Source organism: Trachurus trachurus (genome assembly GCF_905171665.1).
Source record: "Trachurus trachurus genome assembly, chromosome: 6".
NCBI lineage: Eukaryota > Metazoa > Chordata > Actinopteri > Carangiformes > Carangidae > Trachurus > Trachurus trachurus.
This window is the reverse complement of record NC_139897.1, coordinates 17,474,050-17,492,205: the sequence shown is the minus strand read 5'-3', so window position 1 is coordinate 17,492,205 and position 18,156 is coordinate 17,474,050. Positions and strand designations below refer to the sequence as shown.

Below are 18,156 nucleotides of genomic sequence, written 5' to 3'. Positions count from 1 at the left end.
TGACTCACTCAAACAGCTCCCAGCCACAGAGGTGTCTGGGACGTGTATTTATTGACCTTCTCTGGATGTTTTCTCACTCTCACTACTGAATACACACAGGCTAACGCACGTGACTCTCCACTGTGGTTTGCAAACAGATTCAAAAATCCAAAAGTGTCTTAGGCTGTGCTCAAAAAGTAAATAACACACTGTGTAACTCACGTGTGTTAGAAAAAAAAAGGGTTCTGTGTATGGAGAGTTGGATGATATTATACTGCGATGATTTTCCTCAAGTCATTTGTAAAGTTTTCTGAGGACACCAGAGTTTGATGTTTTGTCTCCACGGTCATAACATAAATCTCAGCTGATAAAACGGTCTGTTTAGGAAGCAGTGCATGTTTGTTTGGTGTCACACTACAGCAAGAAGACTTTTGCCAGACAGTAATGATGGTCCTGGTATTATCCTCTCCGCTCCCTTTCCTCTCTACATTCCAGTAATGCTGCACTTTACCGTTCTTGTCTGCGCAGTGACAGCTGCTCACCATTATGGCGCTGCGTGAGCTAATTTTAATGGCTGTCACAGGCAGCAGGAGCAAATGCAGGCCTGCCAGCGTAAACAGCGAACCGAAGCCAAGAAGGATGGGTTTCTCTGTAGAGGGTAAATGACAGGACGGGATAAAAGACCAGTTGAGACCTTTCTGTGATTCGTTTATCATCTCAAATAAGTTACACAGGCACAAACATACAGGCAATCAACCAGTCACAGCTATGAATTATCCACTTCCACCAATTGTGAAATAAATAAATAAAAAGTGTTAAATTATCAACAGTGTGGATAGATGTGCGGATGTCAGGCCTTGACTATCACTAGTGCTTCAATGCTATGGAGGAATTTTATTTCTTTATGGATAAACATGCTGCAATGTGAAGGAAGAGGGGAAAAAAGCCTTTTGAATAGACAGACACTCAATGACAGTAGTTTAAGATGCTCCTTCTTCACATCCACTATATCAGCAGTTCCCAACCTGTTTTTTTCTTGACTAACTCCACAGCCTTGTCAGATGAACTCAAGCAGCCTTTCATCAACACAACCCATCATGTCTGAAATGTGTTCAGAAATGATTTCATTCTCTATTACATAAAGCTGATACTGTGCCTGAACAATTTCTTCACACAAGTGAACTGTCAATGTTTATGTTAATGTGGCAGAACCATGAACATTATTATCTATAATGACTTTGAAATAACTACTCAAGCATCTATCATTTAATTTGGGCTATTTCTACACTACTTTCACTGACTGTCTAGACCTCTCTCCTTTCTCGCCAACTACTTTTCACACCCTCTCTCTCAACATGTAGCCTGCTGACTTAATATTTGAATGTATCTTTCTACTCGAATCATTATTTCCATTATTATTATTTCATTCTCATTTTAAAAGAGTATTAAACTTGATTAACAGCAGGCCTCTTGAAGAGGATTGATGTGAGAGCAGAGGTTAAATTCCGACTGATCTAATCTCTGTGCATCATATAAACTATTAATTAGCCAAAATGAAATGACTTAATGACCTACAGTAAAGCAGAGCAGTGATGACATGTACAAGCATCTGTTAACTTCGGTTTTAATATGAGCCGACTACCCCACATCAGTTGAAATATGATGCTGTCTGAGTGAAGAAAGGTCTTCTCCGAGGTCCTGCGCTCCCATCATGGAGGAGGCACAAGTGTGAGTAAACAGCCACAGTGTGAGTGGGTGAGTGGGTCGGGGTGAAAGTGGGAGCGCACTCATTCATCCCCCGACAACAAGCAAGGACTCTGAGGCAAACTCTGCTTAAAAGCTTCTGACTCAAAGCACGCTGATGAGTCTTGTTACAAATTTATTACAACATCTGACCACATAAAATACATTTCTCTATACACTTTGTTTTAACAGAAAGTGTCACAGGACAGTTACGGACTAGTGCATGCACTCGTAATCTGCCGTCGGTTTTGTGCAAGTTTAAAAGACAAGTTGAGATTTAAGAATCGATTGCAGTCTGCGAGACGAGATGAGATGATTTAAAATAACTTTAAGAAACAGTAGAAGATGAAGATGATATGAGCAGATACAGTAAATATTACAGTATTAGCTGACATCTCTATGGATATGAGGATGCTCATAATGTAACACAACTGTAAGCTTATCTTCAGTCAGCACTATTTCATGTACCAATATAAGATTTAGGACTTAAAAGCATTTTCAAGTAAGTTTTGAACAGGTGATCATTATTCTTATTCACATTTCTGTTACTCATATACCTTTTGTAGAAATCTATAAAAAGGCAACTGAAACGGTGCAGTGCATGCATGTTTAAACATAATGCAAACCTTTGAAAAATAATACCTCAAACTAATAAATGATCCCAGTTACAGGCTTTTGACTTTTTTTTTTCTTTTCCCCCTTTTTCTTTTGATTTGTTTGTTTTTGAAAAAGTGCACGTTCAGTAATTGCAATTTACCTTTTTGTAAAATTTAACGAGTAAGGCAGCATGACTCCTTTTCCAAAGTACAAAAATAATACTCCAGTTTATGAACCGCACGTTTTCTTATAAATACCATCAGAAGTCTAAAAAAAAAAAAAAAAAAAAAAGGTTAAAGTGAGAATACTTGATATTAGTGCACACACTCTTCCCTTGGAGGCCAGTCAGAGATGCAAGTAACCCCCCCCCCCCCCCACCCTCCCCCCTCTCAGGTTCTCACAGCCAATCACTGAACTCTGTGCGGCGGCTCGGACGGCACCGAGACGGCTGAGGAGCCAAGGCCGAGACATGGCCGTGCACAGACTCGACAGTACCTCATCATTAACCTTGCCATAACATTTCCCTCCATCTCTGGCTGGCACACTAACACTACACTGGCTGATGTGTGCCATGTCTGGGCCAATCATTCACAGAGACGTATTACTCTGTATACCGGAGTGTGTACAGACGCCGGCGGCCTATAAGGTGTGCTCCTAGTGGCCGAGCGAGCAGGTAAGGCAACAGTTCGTATCCAATAAGGCAGTGTTAGTGTCATAGAACAGGCATTATGTGTGTCTTGCTGGCATCATCAGTAATTGTAGTATGTATGTACGTATGTATGACTCTTTAAAGCTGGGGTTTGTGTGAATGCCTTCCTGTGTGGTTTCTATTGCAAGCCTGTGCTCCAGAAGCCCACCACTGTGCCCGGTGTAGACCCTGAGCCCTCAGTGGGCGGGGATGTGATGGTTGGGCTGAGGGGGGCCCAGGAACCCGAGCCTCTGCTTGTTCTTCCTCTGTTCTGTCATCTGTGGAGGACGCAGAGAGGAAAAAACACATCAGTCTGGAGTGGCTTTTAATCCTGCATGTAGGATACACATGATATACAGGCCTGTGTGTGTGTGTGTGTGCTTTTATAGCTCTTGTGGGCACTTTATTATGCAAAACCCTCTATATTTGGTCATAATCATTACAATCCAGAGGGGAATATTCATCTATTTAAACTTGGAGTACAGGTAAAGTGACTCTCTAAATCTCTTGTTTTTTCAAACACTGCAAACAATTGCCAGGATGGTTTTGTTGTAATTCTAAATGTCTAACTTTCAGCATTTTACTGAAGAATTATGAGTGAGGTAAATCCTTTCCACAGTTGTGTGCAAATTGATTTATTCAATGTTGTTATGACTGGAAACTAAAATGTCACTTGGAAACTTCATTAGAGGACACCGTCATGTGTGGGTGTGTTTTTGTGCAGAGCTATGACCTGCACGTTGGGTGTTGTGTAAGTGTGGGGAAGAAGCTTGTGATTTCGCATCATTACATTTGCAGTGCTTTCAGTGTTGACGTCAATAATGAAGCTCACTGTTTCTTCTTGTAAACCAGAAAACTGTATAACCATAAAGGAAACTGAAGAACCCCAGAACCCACACACAATACAACAATACAATCTCAGCTGTGGTAGTGTAAAGTGCCGAGGTCAGCAGAGGTTGCAATGAGGGGAGGAGCTGGAGCCGGAGTTGAGCTCTGGTGTAAGACCTGCAGGCCTCCCCCTTGTGACTGGAAAGCTGTGGTCGGACCTCACCTAGGTCTGCACAAACACACTCACCTCTTGTGGTTTGTGCTAAAAACTGTGCTTATCATAATGTCAGAGCAACATCTCAGCTAACCCCATGACTCCATATTAGTCAGTATAGTGAACTATCAACCTAGATTAGATTAATGATAAAGGACTCAAACTATAGATTCAGAAATAAGGCTCTGGCGTCTCGCTCCAGGGCGCTTCAACAGCACACAAACTTGGCTGTTACAGGGGTTACATGCGGGGTCCCAGCCCCAGAAGCGAGATGTTACAGATTTGCTGCTGTGTGAGGTCGACGGTGGTTGTTGTTTTGTGTTCTGGAGTGTGATCCTCCCCCGGTAGGAGCTGTTTTCACACATCTGGCAGAAGAGGAACAAGGACAGGCCTGTGACTGGAATCACATGTGGGGGAGGCAGGTGATGAGAGTGATCAGTCACACTGCAGCAGCATAACTAGTCATCCAAACAGCCAGAGGCTCACTGGAGGCTCTGAGTCGCGCAGATCGCTGACGTGATAGTCACCTGTCATGCTGCGTTCAGGAAAATCAGTGCTCCTACAAAATCTATCTAGATTACTGCACTGAGTTTGGAAACGGATAGTACAATGGGACTGCTGATGTAACCTCCTCCATGTGACCCCATGCCCTGTGGGTGTTTTTAGGTGAAAAGAGTCTCAAGGTCAGCACAGTCCACGTGCTGCAGTCGGCTCGGCAGCGTACAGCTAAGCAAGATGTGGCTTTGTTTTTCTTTTTCTTTTTTTTGCATTGAGTTAGGACTACCACAGTGCTCAGAAGCCACAGCTTTTCCCACCACAGCATGTAAAACGGCCCGAAGTGCCACTCTACCTGTTCCTTGAGCTCAGCCAGCTGGCCCGAAAGCTGAGCCACCAGAGTGACAGTGCTGTCCAGCTTCTCCTGCAGAGAGCGCATCTCATTCTGCTCGTTGTCTCCTTCGCTGCTCACCAGAGACATGGCTCTCATTCGGGGGAACCACTCCAAGTTCTTCTCCTGGGAGGAGAGAGGGAGAGATGAGGTGTGAGAGAAACAGTGAGAAAGGTGAGAGGGATAAAAGGCTGAAATAAAGCTGACTCGGTGGGTCAAAGACACGGCAGCAACAGCGTGTTGGCAGCCGAGAGTGACATGGAGGATTTGCATAGACATACATGGAGCACTACAGTAGTTACATTCAGACTGCAAGCAGGAGAGTAAACAGAGAGGTATTGGTAACCGGAGACAGGTGTGGAGGTTTAATATTAATCATTCCATCTGAATGGAAGCTGATCTCCATTTAACGCTTGGCTGTTGGGTTTTTAAGTAGCACTGCTGTCTCATGGATACTGTGGAAAGCAATTATACACCAAATGAACAGTAACTGCATTTCAGTTCTAACTCACTCCACAAGCACTGGTGATGTGGGGATGAGTCACTGTCGTCTATCAAGAATACAGCTGAGAGTATGGTGCGATTTATGCCTGTGCTTGAGCGTGCAAGCTCACATGCAATTCTGAGACATTTCGTTAACAGTTCGGCGGACGGAGCCGATCCTCTGCAATCACATCACAAGAAAACAACGAGCAAAAAACGAACATATACCGTTACGTAATGGACTTAAGTACATCTGTGTTTGTATATGTGTGGGTGTGTGCACTGTTGTTGTGCATGTGCATGGATATGTACATAGCAGACCACAGAGCGCGAGTGTGTGTTTTACAACACGCGCTCTAAAAAGCGAGACAGGTTTCACAGAGACAGACATCAGCCATCAGCTAATCTTATGTAATATTCCTTTGCCAGTTCTTCCGATAAAAAAAATACTTAAAAAGGTGCTGAGAGTGGGATTTGACTGGCACCACATTAAGTCCAGTGGGAGGAGTGAGGTATTCTCCCACCTACTCTTATATAAGAATAGACTGAAAGAGTAGAAAAACCTGATCAGAGTGTGAGACGCTGGGGACAGAGAAGAGGACATGAGGCGAGCGGAGTCTGAGGATGGAGAGGAACGTGGGGTGTGTGGGTTATTTGTTTTAGATTCTTCAATTAATGAGTTTATCACACTTTGCTAAGTGAGGTGCTAACGGCTGTGACACATCATGGGATTCCCGGAGCAATTTTATTACACTCTGTCTTTGAGAATCATGAGCAGAACAAAAAAAAGTCAATAAAAAAAAACAATAAATGAAAATGCTTTTATTGTGTATTCATTGGGGAAGTGGCAGAAAATAACTTGTTATTGTTACTGTTAGTTTTTGGTGTATTTGTACTGTGAAATTATATCAGTAAATCTTTTTACTTCATTAGGTACTCTCTTCTACTGGTGATATGATGTATTTAAAACCTCTTTACAATGAAAAAGCAACACTATAAGGGTTTTGTTGCCACTTACCACATTTGTAGTTATCATGTGTAACCAAGTGCATGTAATACCTGCATCACAGACTCAGATTACTACACTTGTTTACTGTACTTTCTTTCAATATATTGACTACTTTCTCTTCCTAGAATATTCTTTCCACTGTGGACCACAGGAAGCAGTTAGACCGATTATGAGCACTAAGCTACACAGCATGAATCGAGTCTTTCTATACGAGCTTGCCTGAAAGTCTTGGACTAATTTGGGCCTCTGGCATCAAGGGGCTCTTAAAAAGAATAGTTTCCTTTCTCACAATTTCAAAAACACAGCCAAGGCTTTATGAGCTCAAAGACAAACCTTCACCATCACTGAAAGTGTGGACAATCTGATGCATGTTTTACCGAGTCATCCATATCTGATGGATTAATTAACCTTAAGGATTCAACAAAGAGACCTAAGAGACGTTAATAAGGATGAATACAATATCCTGTTGTGTACACTCGCTCCTGTTGGTTGAGGCATCATCACTAATTTCATGACACAAAGCCAAACAGTGACTGGTCAGAATCTGAACTATCCCACCAATGTTGCTATTCATCAGGCTGTACAGTAGTCAACTGTGTGCTGAGCCGCACTGTCTGAATGACTCAAGCTTTAGTGTTGCTTCACTGATCCATTTGAACACCTCAATGAGCGTGAATTTACAGACATTCATGTGCTTCTCGCGCTGCTGTCGTCACCGTGCCGCTGCTTTGTTTCCAACACAAATACATTTTTAGACTGCGCTCGAGCTGTGCAGAAAGCGACAACACAAACCACAAAAGTCAGGTCGGTCGGTGTGTGTTTTTTTTAAACTGTGGGGAATACCCTCAGATGTCAGACACCACAGTCAAACTCTAGTAATTCATACTGTCTTAACAACTTCTACCACTACTATTATGTTAAGAATAATAACAATTAATAAACATTATATTTAGCCATCACTTTGGTGTTTGATTTTTGGGGATACATCAAAAGCAACCCTGTGACAATATAATAATCCACTATGTGTGCTCTAAAACCTGCTTTATCTACACTTATGCAATTTCTTCATGTCAATCTCCTCTAACACCTCTCTAGTAACACTGTGTGTCTATCCATTAGGTGATCAATGGATTCTCCCTTTTCTTTTATCAGTAACTTTAAATTCTCCTGAGTTTTGTTCATAAGGAAAAATACAAAGTTCGAAGACACACAATGAGCTGTCATTACTTTAAAGGCAGAATAATCATTACAGCAATTTATTATGAAAGACAAGGGTTTGTTAGGCGTAATGTTCTCATCAATAAAATTGTACAATGTTTATTCGAAAAAATCTCTGTGGCTGTATTTTTAGTTGAACTGTCTGTTATTAACCGCACGTGTATGTGAAAAATGGGATTCATACTAAAAGAGTGGAGTTTAAGGCACAAATGCACAACACTGGTAAGCAACAACTTCAAAGATATAGAAACACTCACACAACACACACCTACAAGTTCTTCTGTTACGCACTTTACACACACACCTTAGATCTACTCAGTGTAATAAAACAGTCTGACCTCTGTTGCTACTTTTGTTACAGTACAGACAACATGTCACATGTGTGTTCTCATGATGTCAATGAAGGGTTCATGATGTGACAGTAAGTCGGTTTCTGAGACACACAGAGAGAGAGAGACACACAGAGAGAGAGAGAGAGAGAGAGAGAGAGAGAGAGAGAGAGAGAGAGAGAGGGACAGGAGAGCACGTGCCGTGCAGGGCTGAGCTATTAGCAGGCCACTTGAGATGGGTTATGTAACGGCGTTGTGGCTGCTGCAGTACCTGCTAGGCCTGTAGTCGCTGTCATAATTTTACACACAAACACCAGCGCACTGATTCTCATCCACATGCACAACACAGCGAGAGAACAGACAGTCAGTGTAACACGATCCTACTCTTTCGCCTGGCACCACATCACTCTATCCTACCCAACCAGATGCACTCATTAGTAGCGTCTGTGTCAGGGTGTATGTGTCTGTGTGTGTGTGTGTGTGTGTGCGTGTGTGCGTTTGAGGTCATCAAGTTTCACTTCTTTTCCGACAAGGGGAGGGGAGGGCAGAGTTTTAATCAGTTGAATTGTTGCCCTAAAACTGTAGTGCAGTAGTGCAGGAGATTAGAATAAAGATGAATCTTAAGAAGTGGAGCCCCAGACTGCAGAGTGACACCTAAACGCCAAGTCCGATCCCTCTCTAGTCCGCGCTGTGGAGAGGACGGATGGAGCAGACTGCTGCAGAGATCAACATCATGGATTCCTCTACTTTGTAATTCAGCTGTTTTTCCATTGCTGCCCCTGTCCTTGCACCTACGCCGTCTCATCCACACCAACTTACTGTGTGTGAAATGCATTGAAACGTACACCTTTTTTTCCCCCACAAAATCATCTTTTGCACCTTTAGTACACAGAATAAATAGTTTCTTTCCACATCTGGAGAGTCTTTGGGGTTTTTTGTTCTACAAGTTTATACTTCCCTAAAGTTGGCTGACTAACCAAAGACAGATCTGTTTAAGTATTTTTATTTTACACATCGATTTAAAATGCAAAGCAGCAAAGGTTGAGATATTCTGACTTTAGTGACCCCTCTCCCCCACCTGCCTGGTGAACATGCTTTGTCATCTTATTCGAATCTCGTGAGAAAGACCACAAGCTGAAACACACTGGTCCAACAATAAAGCTATGAATGAAGCTACAAATGTTGTTGGCATTATGACTCTTTTTTTAGCCTGCTTCTCTTCTTGAAGTTGGGTAAATTGATCCCAGGACAACCCATTTAATCTTACTTTTAATATTGTACCATTTTATGAGACCTGCTTGGTACTACTTGAAGAAACAAAACAGACTTAAAAAGTTGTGTGAACTTGAGTATGTTACCCTCGTGTATGTGTGTGTGTGTGTGTGTGTGTGTGTGTGTGTGTGTGTGTGTGTGTGTGTGTGTGTGTGTGTGTGTGTGTGTGTGTGTGTGTGTGTGTGTGTGTGTGTGTGTGTGTGTGTGTGTGTGTGTGCTCTGCAGCATATTGGGAGGTGTTAATATAAATTCCTGACTCATCATTACCTCATCACACAGCAATACTTTGGCCTGGCATCAGAGAGCCGACCTGTTGGAAGACCCGCTGATGCATATTAATTCAATGTCTGTCACCTGTTTGTTATTCAAATTGGTCATTATAATGCGACCATTCTTATGCCCATCACGGCCGAATGTTAATCACAAAATGTGCCATTGTGCTCAGAGGCTTCATATGAATCCATTAACCTAACGGCAACACCTTTAGTTGCCCTTACATCCTTCAGCTTCTTGTCTGTGTGTCAGTGCAGCAAGTTGGTGCATTGATGATAATGGACCTGGATTGGGTTTAATTACTATTTAACCACACTGTGTCCCAGCAGGTTAGGAGCTCAACAAAGTGAAGACTACCTATGCACAGAGAGCCATCTCTCCCTCTCCTGCAGTGAGGGGGAAGGAGAATAAATTGGGATGCTTGGCACAGGCCTAGAGGCTCAGTCTCGTCTGCTTCTCTAGCATACTGTGCAAGTCTGCTCACTGAGGAAGGCTGCACAACTCCAACACTAAGACATCTGTATGCTGACTGCCATGACTTGCCAGCAAAATATGAATTAGGGTGTGAAATGAATGTGTTTGTTTGTCCATATGTTCCATATGGAATAATGAGCACAGTCCTTCAGGCTTGGGTGTGTTTATGTGCTTGTGCACCATCTTAAAAAACAGCTCGAGTCTCAATTTCCTATACTGTTGTTGTAAACACTGCAAAAACAAAATAATAGTGCTTCACTGTAGCAACATTATTTTGCAGCTAGTTTAACTCAACTTTTTAGGTGATTAAACCTAAAGTGTTGTGTGTGTGTATGTATGTATGTTTGCTCAACTGACCGCGATCATCTGGGCCACGTAGCTCTCAGGGCCGGTGTACTCGGTCGGATCCTTCACCCTCACCAGAACCAGGAAGTAAAGGTAGTGCCACATGTTGTGCTCGGATTTGATGTGCTCCTCGAAGGACACCGTCTTGTTGTCAAATTTGTCCCTCTCCAAGCCTGAAAAACATTAGCTCTTATTTAAAACACTGCCAAGGAGCTGCAGTTGTTGTACATGCAGCGATGTGTGAACCACAAGGCGGGACGCACCGCAGATGAAACAGGTGGTTTTCAGGATCTCCTCCTTCCGCTGTTTCTCACTCCTCAAGTCAGCGAAGGTGTCAATGATAACACCAAAGATGAGGTTCAGAACGATGATGATAACAACGAAGAAGAACAGAAGGTCGTAAACTACTCGAGCAGCAAACAGAGGCTCCTGGATGGAAAAATATAGAGAAACCACATCAGTACAAATATCTTTTATAAACAGTTCAGGCCAATACAAACAGAAAAAAACTATCATAGGTGTCCACAGTAATTCATACTGTATGGTTAATATGGTTTCCTACCTCTTTGGAGGGTCTCCTGAGGATGTCTCCCACACCTCCTCCATTACGTAAACCCTGGTTCAACACTGTGATTATACACATGAGCAGAGTGTCGCACACCCGCTCTATCCCATCATCTTCATCTATAACGAGACAAACACATAGAACAACATGTGAGTGTCAAGTGACAAACAATACAACGGGAAGTAAGAGAAAATAACATCAGTGCATTATCAGTACAGCTTCATATCTAAATTTATGTTACAGCAAATCGACATCCACTAATGTCTTCTACCATTTATCGTTTTTCTGTAACACAAATTTAGATATGAAGCTGCCACTGTTGTCTAATCAATCCACTAACGACTTGGGGTTGACTGCAATCTAATTAGACAAAAATTACACAAAATTGGTCCAACACAAATTAATACACTCGACATGTGATCTTCTTATTTTTCTGAAAAGGCACTACTACACACACACCACATTACTCTGATAGCAAAAGAATCAATTAGGTTTATATGACTCATAACCACACCTTTTGATTTCATTTTCCATGCCAATGATTTGAATTTAATTGAAATAAAATAAATGTATTAAACTAAAACAGAGTGAAAGATTTTGAGAGAATATTTTAATGTTTTAATGTAAAAAAGTTGATGTTCAGGAAAAATAAAACATCTATTATTCAAACACAGTCACTCCGACCTAATTCATAAAGTGACCACCCAACTGACTTTTACAACTGATCATAAAATACTTTCATGGGAACAGCTGATAACAGTGTGACTGTAGATAAACGGATATTATGTTCATCTCCTTTGCCTCCACAAACATTCAAAAGAATCAATATGATAATAAAAAATGTGATATATTATTCACATCACAATGGAAATGTGCATGTGCAGTGTCGTAAATAGGAAATGGTATGCACAGCATGACTGCTGAGGACAAAGAGGAGTCGAAGGGTGTGGATGAGATCACGTGTGTGCCCCTATAGCGCAGGTGATCCATGGAGACGCAGGAGAACAAACAGGAGTGAGTCACCCCCTCTGCCTCATCAAGCGCTTTTTTTGTGTGCATGCCTCAGTGTATATGTGTGAAACAGTGTACGGAATTGTGTGTTTAAGTGTGTGGTGTGTGCGTGCGTGTGTGCATGTGTGTGTGTGTGTGTGTGTGTGAGTAACCTTTCAGGAACTGAAACTACTACAGCAAGAAAGGTCACATTCACATCCACAGCCGGGAAAATCTTAAAACTTGTCCACTCAACAGTGATTTCAATAATAGGTAAGATGTAAAGCAAAATAAAAATAAATAAATAAAATAAAAGACTTACCAGGATCATCAGATCTGGGTGTTGAAAGAGGGCAGTTATCTTTCATACATGTTTCAGGAACTCCACTGTTACCCAGTAAATCTTTTTTTCCTACAGAGAAAATATCAGAATAGGTGGAAGATGATGATGTGTAACTGGTTAAGGAAGAAAACACCAAGAGTTCACAGGTGAAATATGGTGATTAAATTGTGCTCTTGCATTAAAAAACTGTTTCCAAATAATTCTCCTAAGCAGCAAGAAAGATATAGACAGACATTATGTAAACTGAGGCGGCAGCTGCTGGGTGGGCGGTGAAGTGTTGCTGAAAAAACCTGAACAAATCATTTGCACACCGGCAACACCGTGAGCAGCAGAGGAGCTGGACCCGAATGTGATCAGCTCAGGGAGACAGGCAGAGGGAGACGTGTACACACAGGCCACGCTGCCGCCAAAATGCCTTTCCTCCCTGATGGGCTGGAGGTCAGAGGGCAGGGCAGGAAATCAAGAGGCAGGGGAAGAGGAAGAGGAGTTGTGGGGATAAGAGGGCTGAGGTAGGGCACAGAGGTCGCAGGCCTAAGGCAGCAGCAGCAGCAGCAGCACGGACAGGGCGCTCCTCAGCCCTGATGGAGCTCCTCTTGTGTCTCAGCTCACCCCTGAGCCAACAGCCAGACAGGCGTGAGCCCAGCTGGTTACATAACCCACCACTGCTCCGCTGCGTCTGCTGTGCTCTATTCAGCAAAACACAGGATGGCGCGGCCACCAGGTTATGCAACAGGTGCACATGTGCTAGCAGGTTGTCTTCCTGACCGCCGGAGCGCTGTGCCGGAGCTCATTAACACACCCACACTCTCCACAGTGTTTTCAAAACATGTGCCCGAGTATGTACATATACAGTGTACTGTACAGAGTGTAGTCTACACTATGTTTTCATTTAAAGACTCTGCATATGCAAACACTGATTTTACCATTTTTATTTAGAACTCTTTTATATTTAAGGAAGGAAAATTGAGTTGTTCTGGTGATTCATTCAGAAACAAAGGGTTTTAGCTCCAGAGTTGCTGTCCAAAATATTAAGAGGTTTGATTTATGTAGCTGCCAACTGCTCAGTCTGGCCGTCTGTATCAGTTACTTTTTTCTTTTTCTCTTTGAGGCTTTTATTTTTCAACTTTTTTTAACAAGCTGGAGGCCATACAATCTCTGTGCTATTGATAAGTTTAGAGCTGAATGAGAAGGACTGACATGACTGTTAAAGAGAGCAGCTTCAGGACACGTTTTCAGCAGCAGAGCAGCCACAGCACTGCAACAAGATCTTCAGTTTCTTGGACACCTGGGATGAACAGTGATTACCGTTACATCTTGTGGATGTATGGATTTCGTTTTATTCTGGTGTTTCCTGTTGACCTTGTCGCTTGTCCTTCTAGGTTGATCACCTGATCGACACACCTGGCCGAGTCTATTTCAGCCAGCCCCTTTGTTCTCTCTCTCTTCCTCTCTCTCTCCTCTGCTGCAGCAACACTTGAGACGCAAGGTATCTCTTTTCCTTTTCAGCACCATTCATTTATTTTCAATTAACTCTCGTGCAGTAAACTTACCTCTGGTTTTGTGTCCATTATTACGTTCAGCGTTTGGGTTAGCCGTAGCATAAGTAAAAACTATTATTTTGCCACAAAAAGCGTAAAGGTAAACCCAAGGCTACATGTACTTTATGCTAATGATGTACAGTAATGATTAAGAGTGTTTTAATAATTTGAGAAGTTCAGACCTGGTGCAGGAAGGCGGTCCACTTCCATGCGGAAATCATCCTTGAGGAAAAGGAAGCCGATGATGGAGAAGAAGTAGACAAGAAAGATGGCGAGAACGGCTGTCAGAATAATGGAGCGGCCGTTCCTCGTCACGCTCTTTATCACGTTGAGCAGCGTCTCCTCTCTGATCACCAGGTCAAAAAGCTGTGAAAGTTCAATGTCATTGAGTTGTCAATTAATCAATTTATTTATTCATTTATTCTTGATGTGCCAATCAATCTGTCTCAATGCAACGGAAAGTGAAACATGTAGGAAGTCTGTTACCAAAAAGCTGTAGAAGAACTCGTGCACAAAGAGCCCCAGGACGCAGATGATGGCGTAGCCCAAATGGTAGATGAAGAGCATGTCCATCACAACTGCTTTGTAGCCTCGAGTGAACGTCCCCTGGTTGCCCACAAAACTTACAAGAAAGACTAACTTGTTGAACAGCTGAAAGAGAAGAAAACAAGACTCAGGAATAAATATGTATAAAGAGGAAAGAACAAGACATATCCCTCTACAACACGGAGTTAAATCTTCTTTTACTCACATTGACAGTACCGAGCAACAACAGAGCAGGAGCGAGGCCCATGGTGTAGATGGCACGTAGGATAAGGGAGACCAGGAAGAACAGGATGCCCCACGGTTTGGGTAAAACAGGGAGTAACGCAGTGGAGACCCCCAGCGCCACCCACAGGGAGATATTCCAGAACGAGGACAAGGTGCCTGGACAGACGAGTAAAACATCAATCAAGGAAGCACACCTCAGCGCTCTGTACCATTGTGGCGTTGATCTTTATTAATTAATTATTCACCTGAGCTAAGAGCTTAACTTGGCCCAACACAGACAGAGGCTACACTTTAAAATGTCAAACAGTGGTCTGCAGGGGCCGCCACTTTAATCAAAACAGTCGTCTCTTCATTAGCTCACACTGTAGACCACGAAACTGAAGCTCAGGATGACTTAGGAAATTTAAATGTTTTGATGATTTATTGATAAATTGATAAAAAGAGACTTGTTAGTGTTGTCATCACTTACCAAAAAAAGAAAAAAACACCAATTTTTACCATTTGATCACTCTGTGACACACCAACAAATCTCATTTTGTTCACATCTGTGTAAGGTCTTTAAAGCCCCTTGGTATAAGATTGACACTGCCGGTAATTAGATTCAAATTACAAAACTTGAACTCCATCTTGAAACACTACAGAACTGTATATGTCATGTATAGAACCAGAAGGAGAGTAGGAAAGTAACCTGTACCAGTCTCAGTGTACAGTATCAATAATATATATATACCATACATACAGTATATATTATCTGGATCTGCAGAAAATTGTACAAACTCACGGATCTCACCACTACAAATATGTCAGATTATTTATATGAAGATTCACATGTTTCCCCAATAAATTGATTTTAAAAAAATTTAAAAATCTGGACCCACTTCTTTAACTGAGTGGACACCAAAATTCAATGGGTTCATTGGTGCAGTGCAAACTGGTTGAACACTTTTCTCTAGAGTAAAGATGATTACAGTCAAAGTTGTTGTCCACCCTCGACAGATACAATTAGGGATTGAGGGAGATTTCAGTGACGTACATTTTGTTGAGAGCTACACTCGTGGGTGAAAGGTTTTGGAGCACCTCCATTTTCCAGCTGAAGGGTTTGTGAGTCATCAACAAAAGTTGGGGTACCAAAGGGCCTTTTTTTTTACTTCCATTGCTGCAGCAAAAGCTCTAAATGAACCAGCATCTTAATCCCCTCTCCTTCAAAATGTTCATGATCTTTCAGGTGTTGAGTCTTGGGTGTTGATGAGCTAAACTATTCACCAGTGTGGAAGCATAACAATCAGTGTATTTCTGTTTTAATTATTAAATGTGAACACAATTAGTTTGGGCAATGGGCCAAGCCATAAGGACTGTAGACATGGGCCTGTACAATATTAATTCTTTGATTAATTTGCACAGTCCTTTTATTAAGTTTGTTAGAAAATAAAATAGCAAGAGTTGTTAATGAAACTGCTGCAAAGCTTCAGTGGAGGTAATGGCTTTTTAATAGTGGGGTGTAGGTGATTGGTTGTTGTCTGTCTAACGACACATGTAGGGACTGGACTTTATAGGTTTTATTTGGAGGGGGGGGTTTCTGTGAAGTTTATGATGCTGAATGAAGCACGTATCAGTTTGTCTCCATATTGATGTATTGGCTATTAGACAGTAAATTAATCTAATTTTAATTAGGCGGCTAAACAATTTTGATGAAGTATTACATTTCACCCACAGGCCACCTAATTTAATCTCTAAGCCCATCTATCAGTGTGACAAGTAAAAAAAAAAAAAACAGCTAGTCTCATAAGAGAAAGCTACAGCTCCACCTACAATGAACTGCTACCTGTTGCAGCCTCACCACATGACCAGGAAATGCTTCACCTGTGCTCTTGTCAATAAATTACATCATGTGGGTCATTTGTAGCAGAAAAAATAAAAAAATAAAAAAATCAGCTCTCACCTTCATCTCCATCATCACCAAATGGATAGAAAACAGCAACAGCGATGTTGAGCAGGCAGGCCAGGTAGAAGGAGATGCTCCCCCAAAGAGAGATGTGGCGTGAGAACCAAAATATAACCTTATTTTCTGCAAAAACAAAACAGGAGGTTTACAGTTAGTACAAATACATAACAACTTAACACACACAGTGCCAACCACTGCAGGCTGTGGATGATGATGATGATTTACCATCCTGCAGCTTTTGCTTCTGCTGCCTGCCACTATCATTATTTTCCAAGCCCTGGATTCAGAAAGTAAAGACTTACTGCGGATCTTCTTCTGCCACCTCATCTCATTGTAGAGGTTGTCAAACTGCTGGAAGAAGTCGTTAACCTTGCTGCCCTGGTCGTCTCTCTCCGTGGTGGTGAACACACGCCCCATGGACTCCGCGGTGAGGTACTCGCAGATGTTAGGAACCGGGAACACTATCTGCTCCATGCTGCGGTCGTGACGCACAATCTGCCAAATAGATATACCCAGTGTGTCCTCGTTGCCGGTTGGTGGAGATTGGAGGAAAAGTTTTGGAAACTGAAAGGATAAAAAGGTTTACCTCTATCTGAGCTGTGTGGTTGGCATAGTAATGAAGAGAGTCGTCCTTTTCACTGTCGGGGTCCACCCCTGACCCCGCTCCCAGCACTGAACCCGGCCTCAGGCTCTGCTGCAAGATCTTGTTGTGTCGAGCCAACTAGGATCCGAAGAAGAAAAATATATTTATTTCAATATGACCATACAAGGAACTTTGAATCATAAGGAAAAAGTGGATAGTTGACTCAAAATAGTAATATGATTTCAGTATTGTTAATAAGAATGACCCCTGGAGGAAACTCTAATTTCAACCTGCCTATGATTCCTCAGTTTCATCACAACCTGTTGCAACACAAAGACACATCAAACCACATGAGAGCAAAAACAAAAAAACTGAGAACTGAGTTCTTTGAGAGTTTAGTATATGATTCAGGACAACAAGGTAAAGTCACCTTCTGCATATTGCCATTAGCGGTCGATGTATGCAATTCTTTTAGATAACAATAGATACAGCCAACTGGGAAGGATGTTGATTTCATACTTCTTTCACTCTGTCTTTCTTTTGACTTCTCTTCTCTGTAGTTGATCAAAGTTTACCTTAAATGTTGCCAATTTAAATCAGAGACAATACAGCCAAAATTATGTCAACACATGTTGCAGTTGAATTGTAGTTTGAGATTTGACAAATATAAAGGTTTTGGAATTCTGTTCCTGTAAATCCTCAAATGTAAAATCCCTGTTGTTTATCATTCACTCCTTTTTTACTTGCTCACAATTTATTTCCCATTTCACTTACCATTTACAGTCAATATCTTCATAAAAAATACGTGATAAGTCAAGTCTAAGGTCAAGTTTGTGAGTCATTAGTAGATGTGTGTGTGTGTGTGTGTGTGTGTGTGTGTGTGTGTGTGTGTGTCTGAGTGTGTTACTTTGAGGTCAAAAAGAAATCAACAATGGGCCGGTCTAAAAATCATTCCCTTTGTCATGATGAAACTAGTCTGGTTGTTTGGACAAAAATACCCTGTCTGACACTTGGCTGTAAAGAAGCAGAAGTGAAAAAGCCGCTAGACTCGCTCCGCTCTCTCCAAATGACATAAACAATAGAGGA

The 18,156-nt window shown here is 42.0% G+C and overlaps 1 protein-coding gene across 5 annotated transcripts in view; it reads right to left on the bottom strand.

Annotated features, from left to right (window-relative positions):
• Positions 1 to 1,845: 1,845 nt before the first annotated feature.
• Positions 1,846 to 18,156, bottom strand: part of itpr2 (inositol 1,4,5-trisphosphate receptor, type 2) — a 60,264-nt gene continuing 43,953 nt past the window's right edge. For all 5 annotated transcript variants that reach the window (XM_083973754.1, XM_083973750.1, XM_083973751.1 and 2 more), the window contains exons 46-57: positions 17,074 to 17,208; positions 16,790 to 16,982; positions 16,485 to 16,610; positions 14,526 to 14,701; positions 14,261 to 14,425; positions 13,957 to 14,140; positions 12,216 to 12,305; positions 10,901 to 11,022; positions 10,602 to 10,767; positions 10,351 to 10,511; positions 4,900 to 5,061; positions 1,846 to 3,285 (exon numbers count right to left, since the gene is read on the bottom strand). In XM_083973754.1, the coding sequence (XP_083829880.1) occupies positions 3,205 to 3,285; positions 4,900 to 5,061; positions 10,351 to 10,511; positions 10,602 to 10,767; positions 10,901 to 11,022; positions 12,216 to 12,305; positions 13,957 to 14,140; positions 14,261 to 14,425; positions 14,526 to 14,701; positions 16,485 to 16,610; positions 16,790 to 16,982; positions 17,074 to 17,208 (1,761 nt within the window). In that variant the 3' untranslated portion in view covers positions 1,846 to 3,204. The remainder of the gene's footprint in view (positions 3,286 to 4,899; positions 5,062 to 10,350; positions 10,512 to 10,601; positions 10,768 to 10,900; positions 11,023 to 12,215; positions 12,306 to 13,956; positions 14,141 to 14,260; positions 14,426 to 14,525; positions 14,702 to 16,484; positions 16,611 to 16,789; positions 16,983 to 17,073; positions 17,209 to 18,156) is intronic.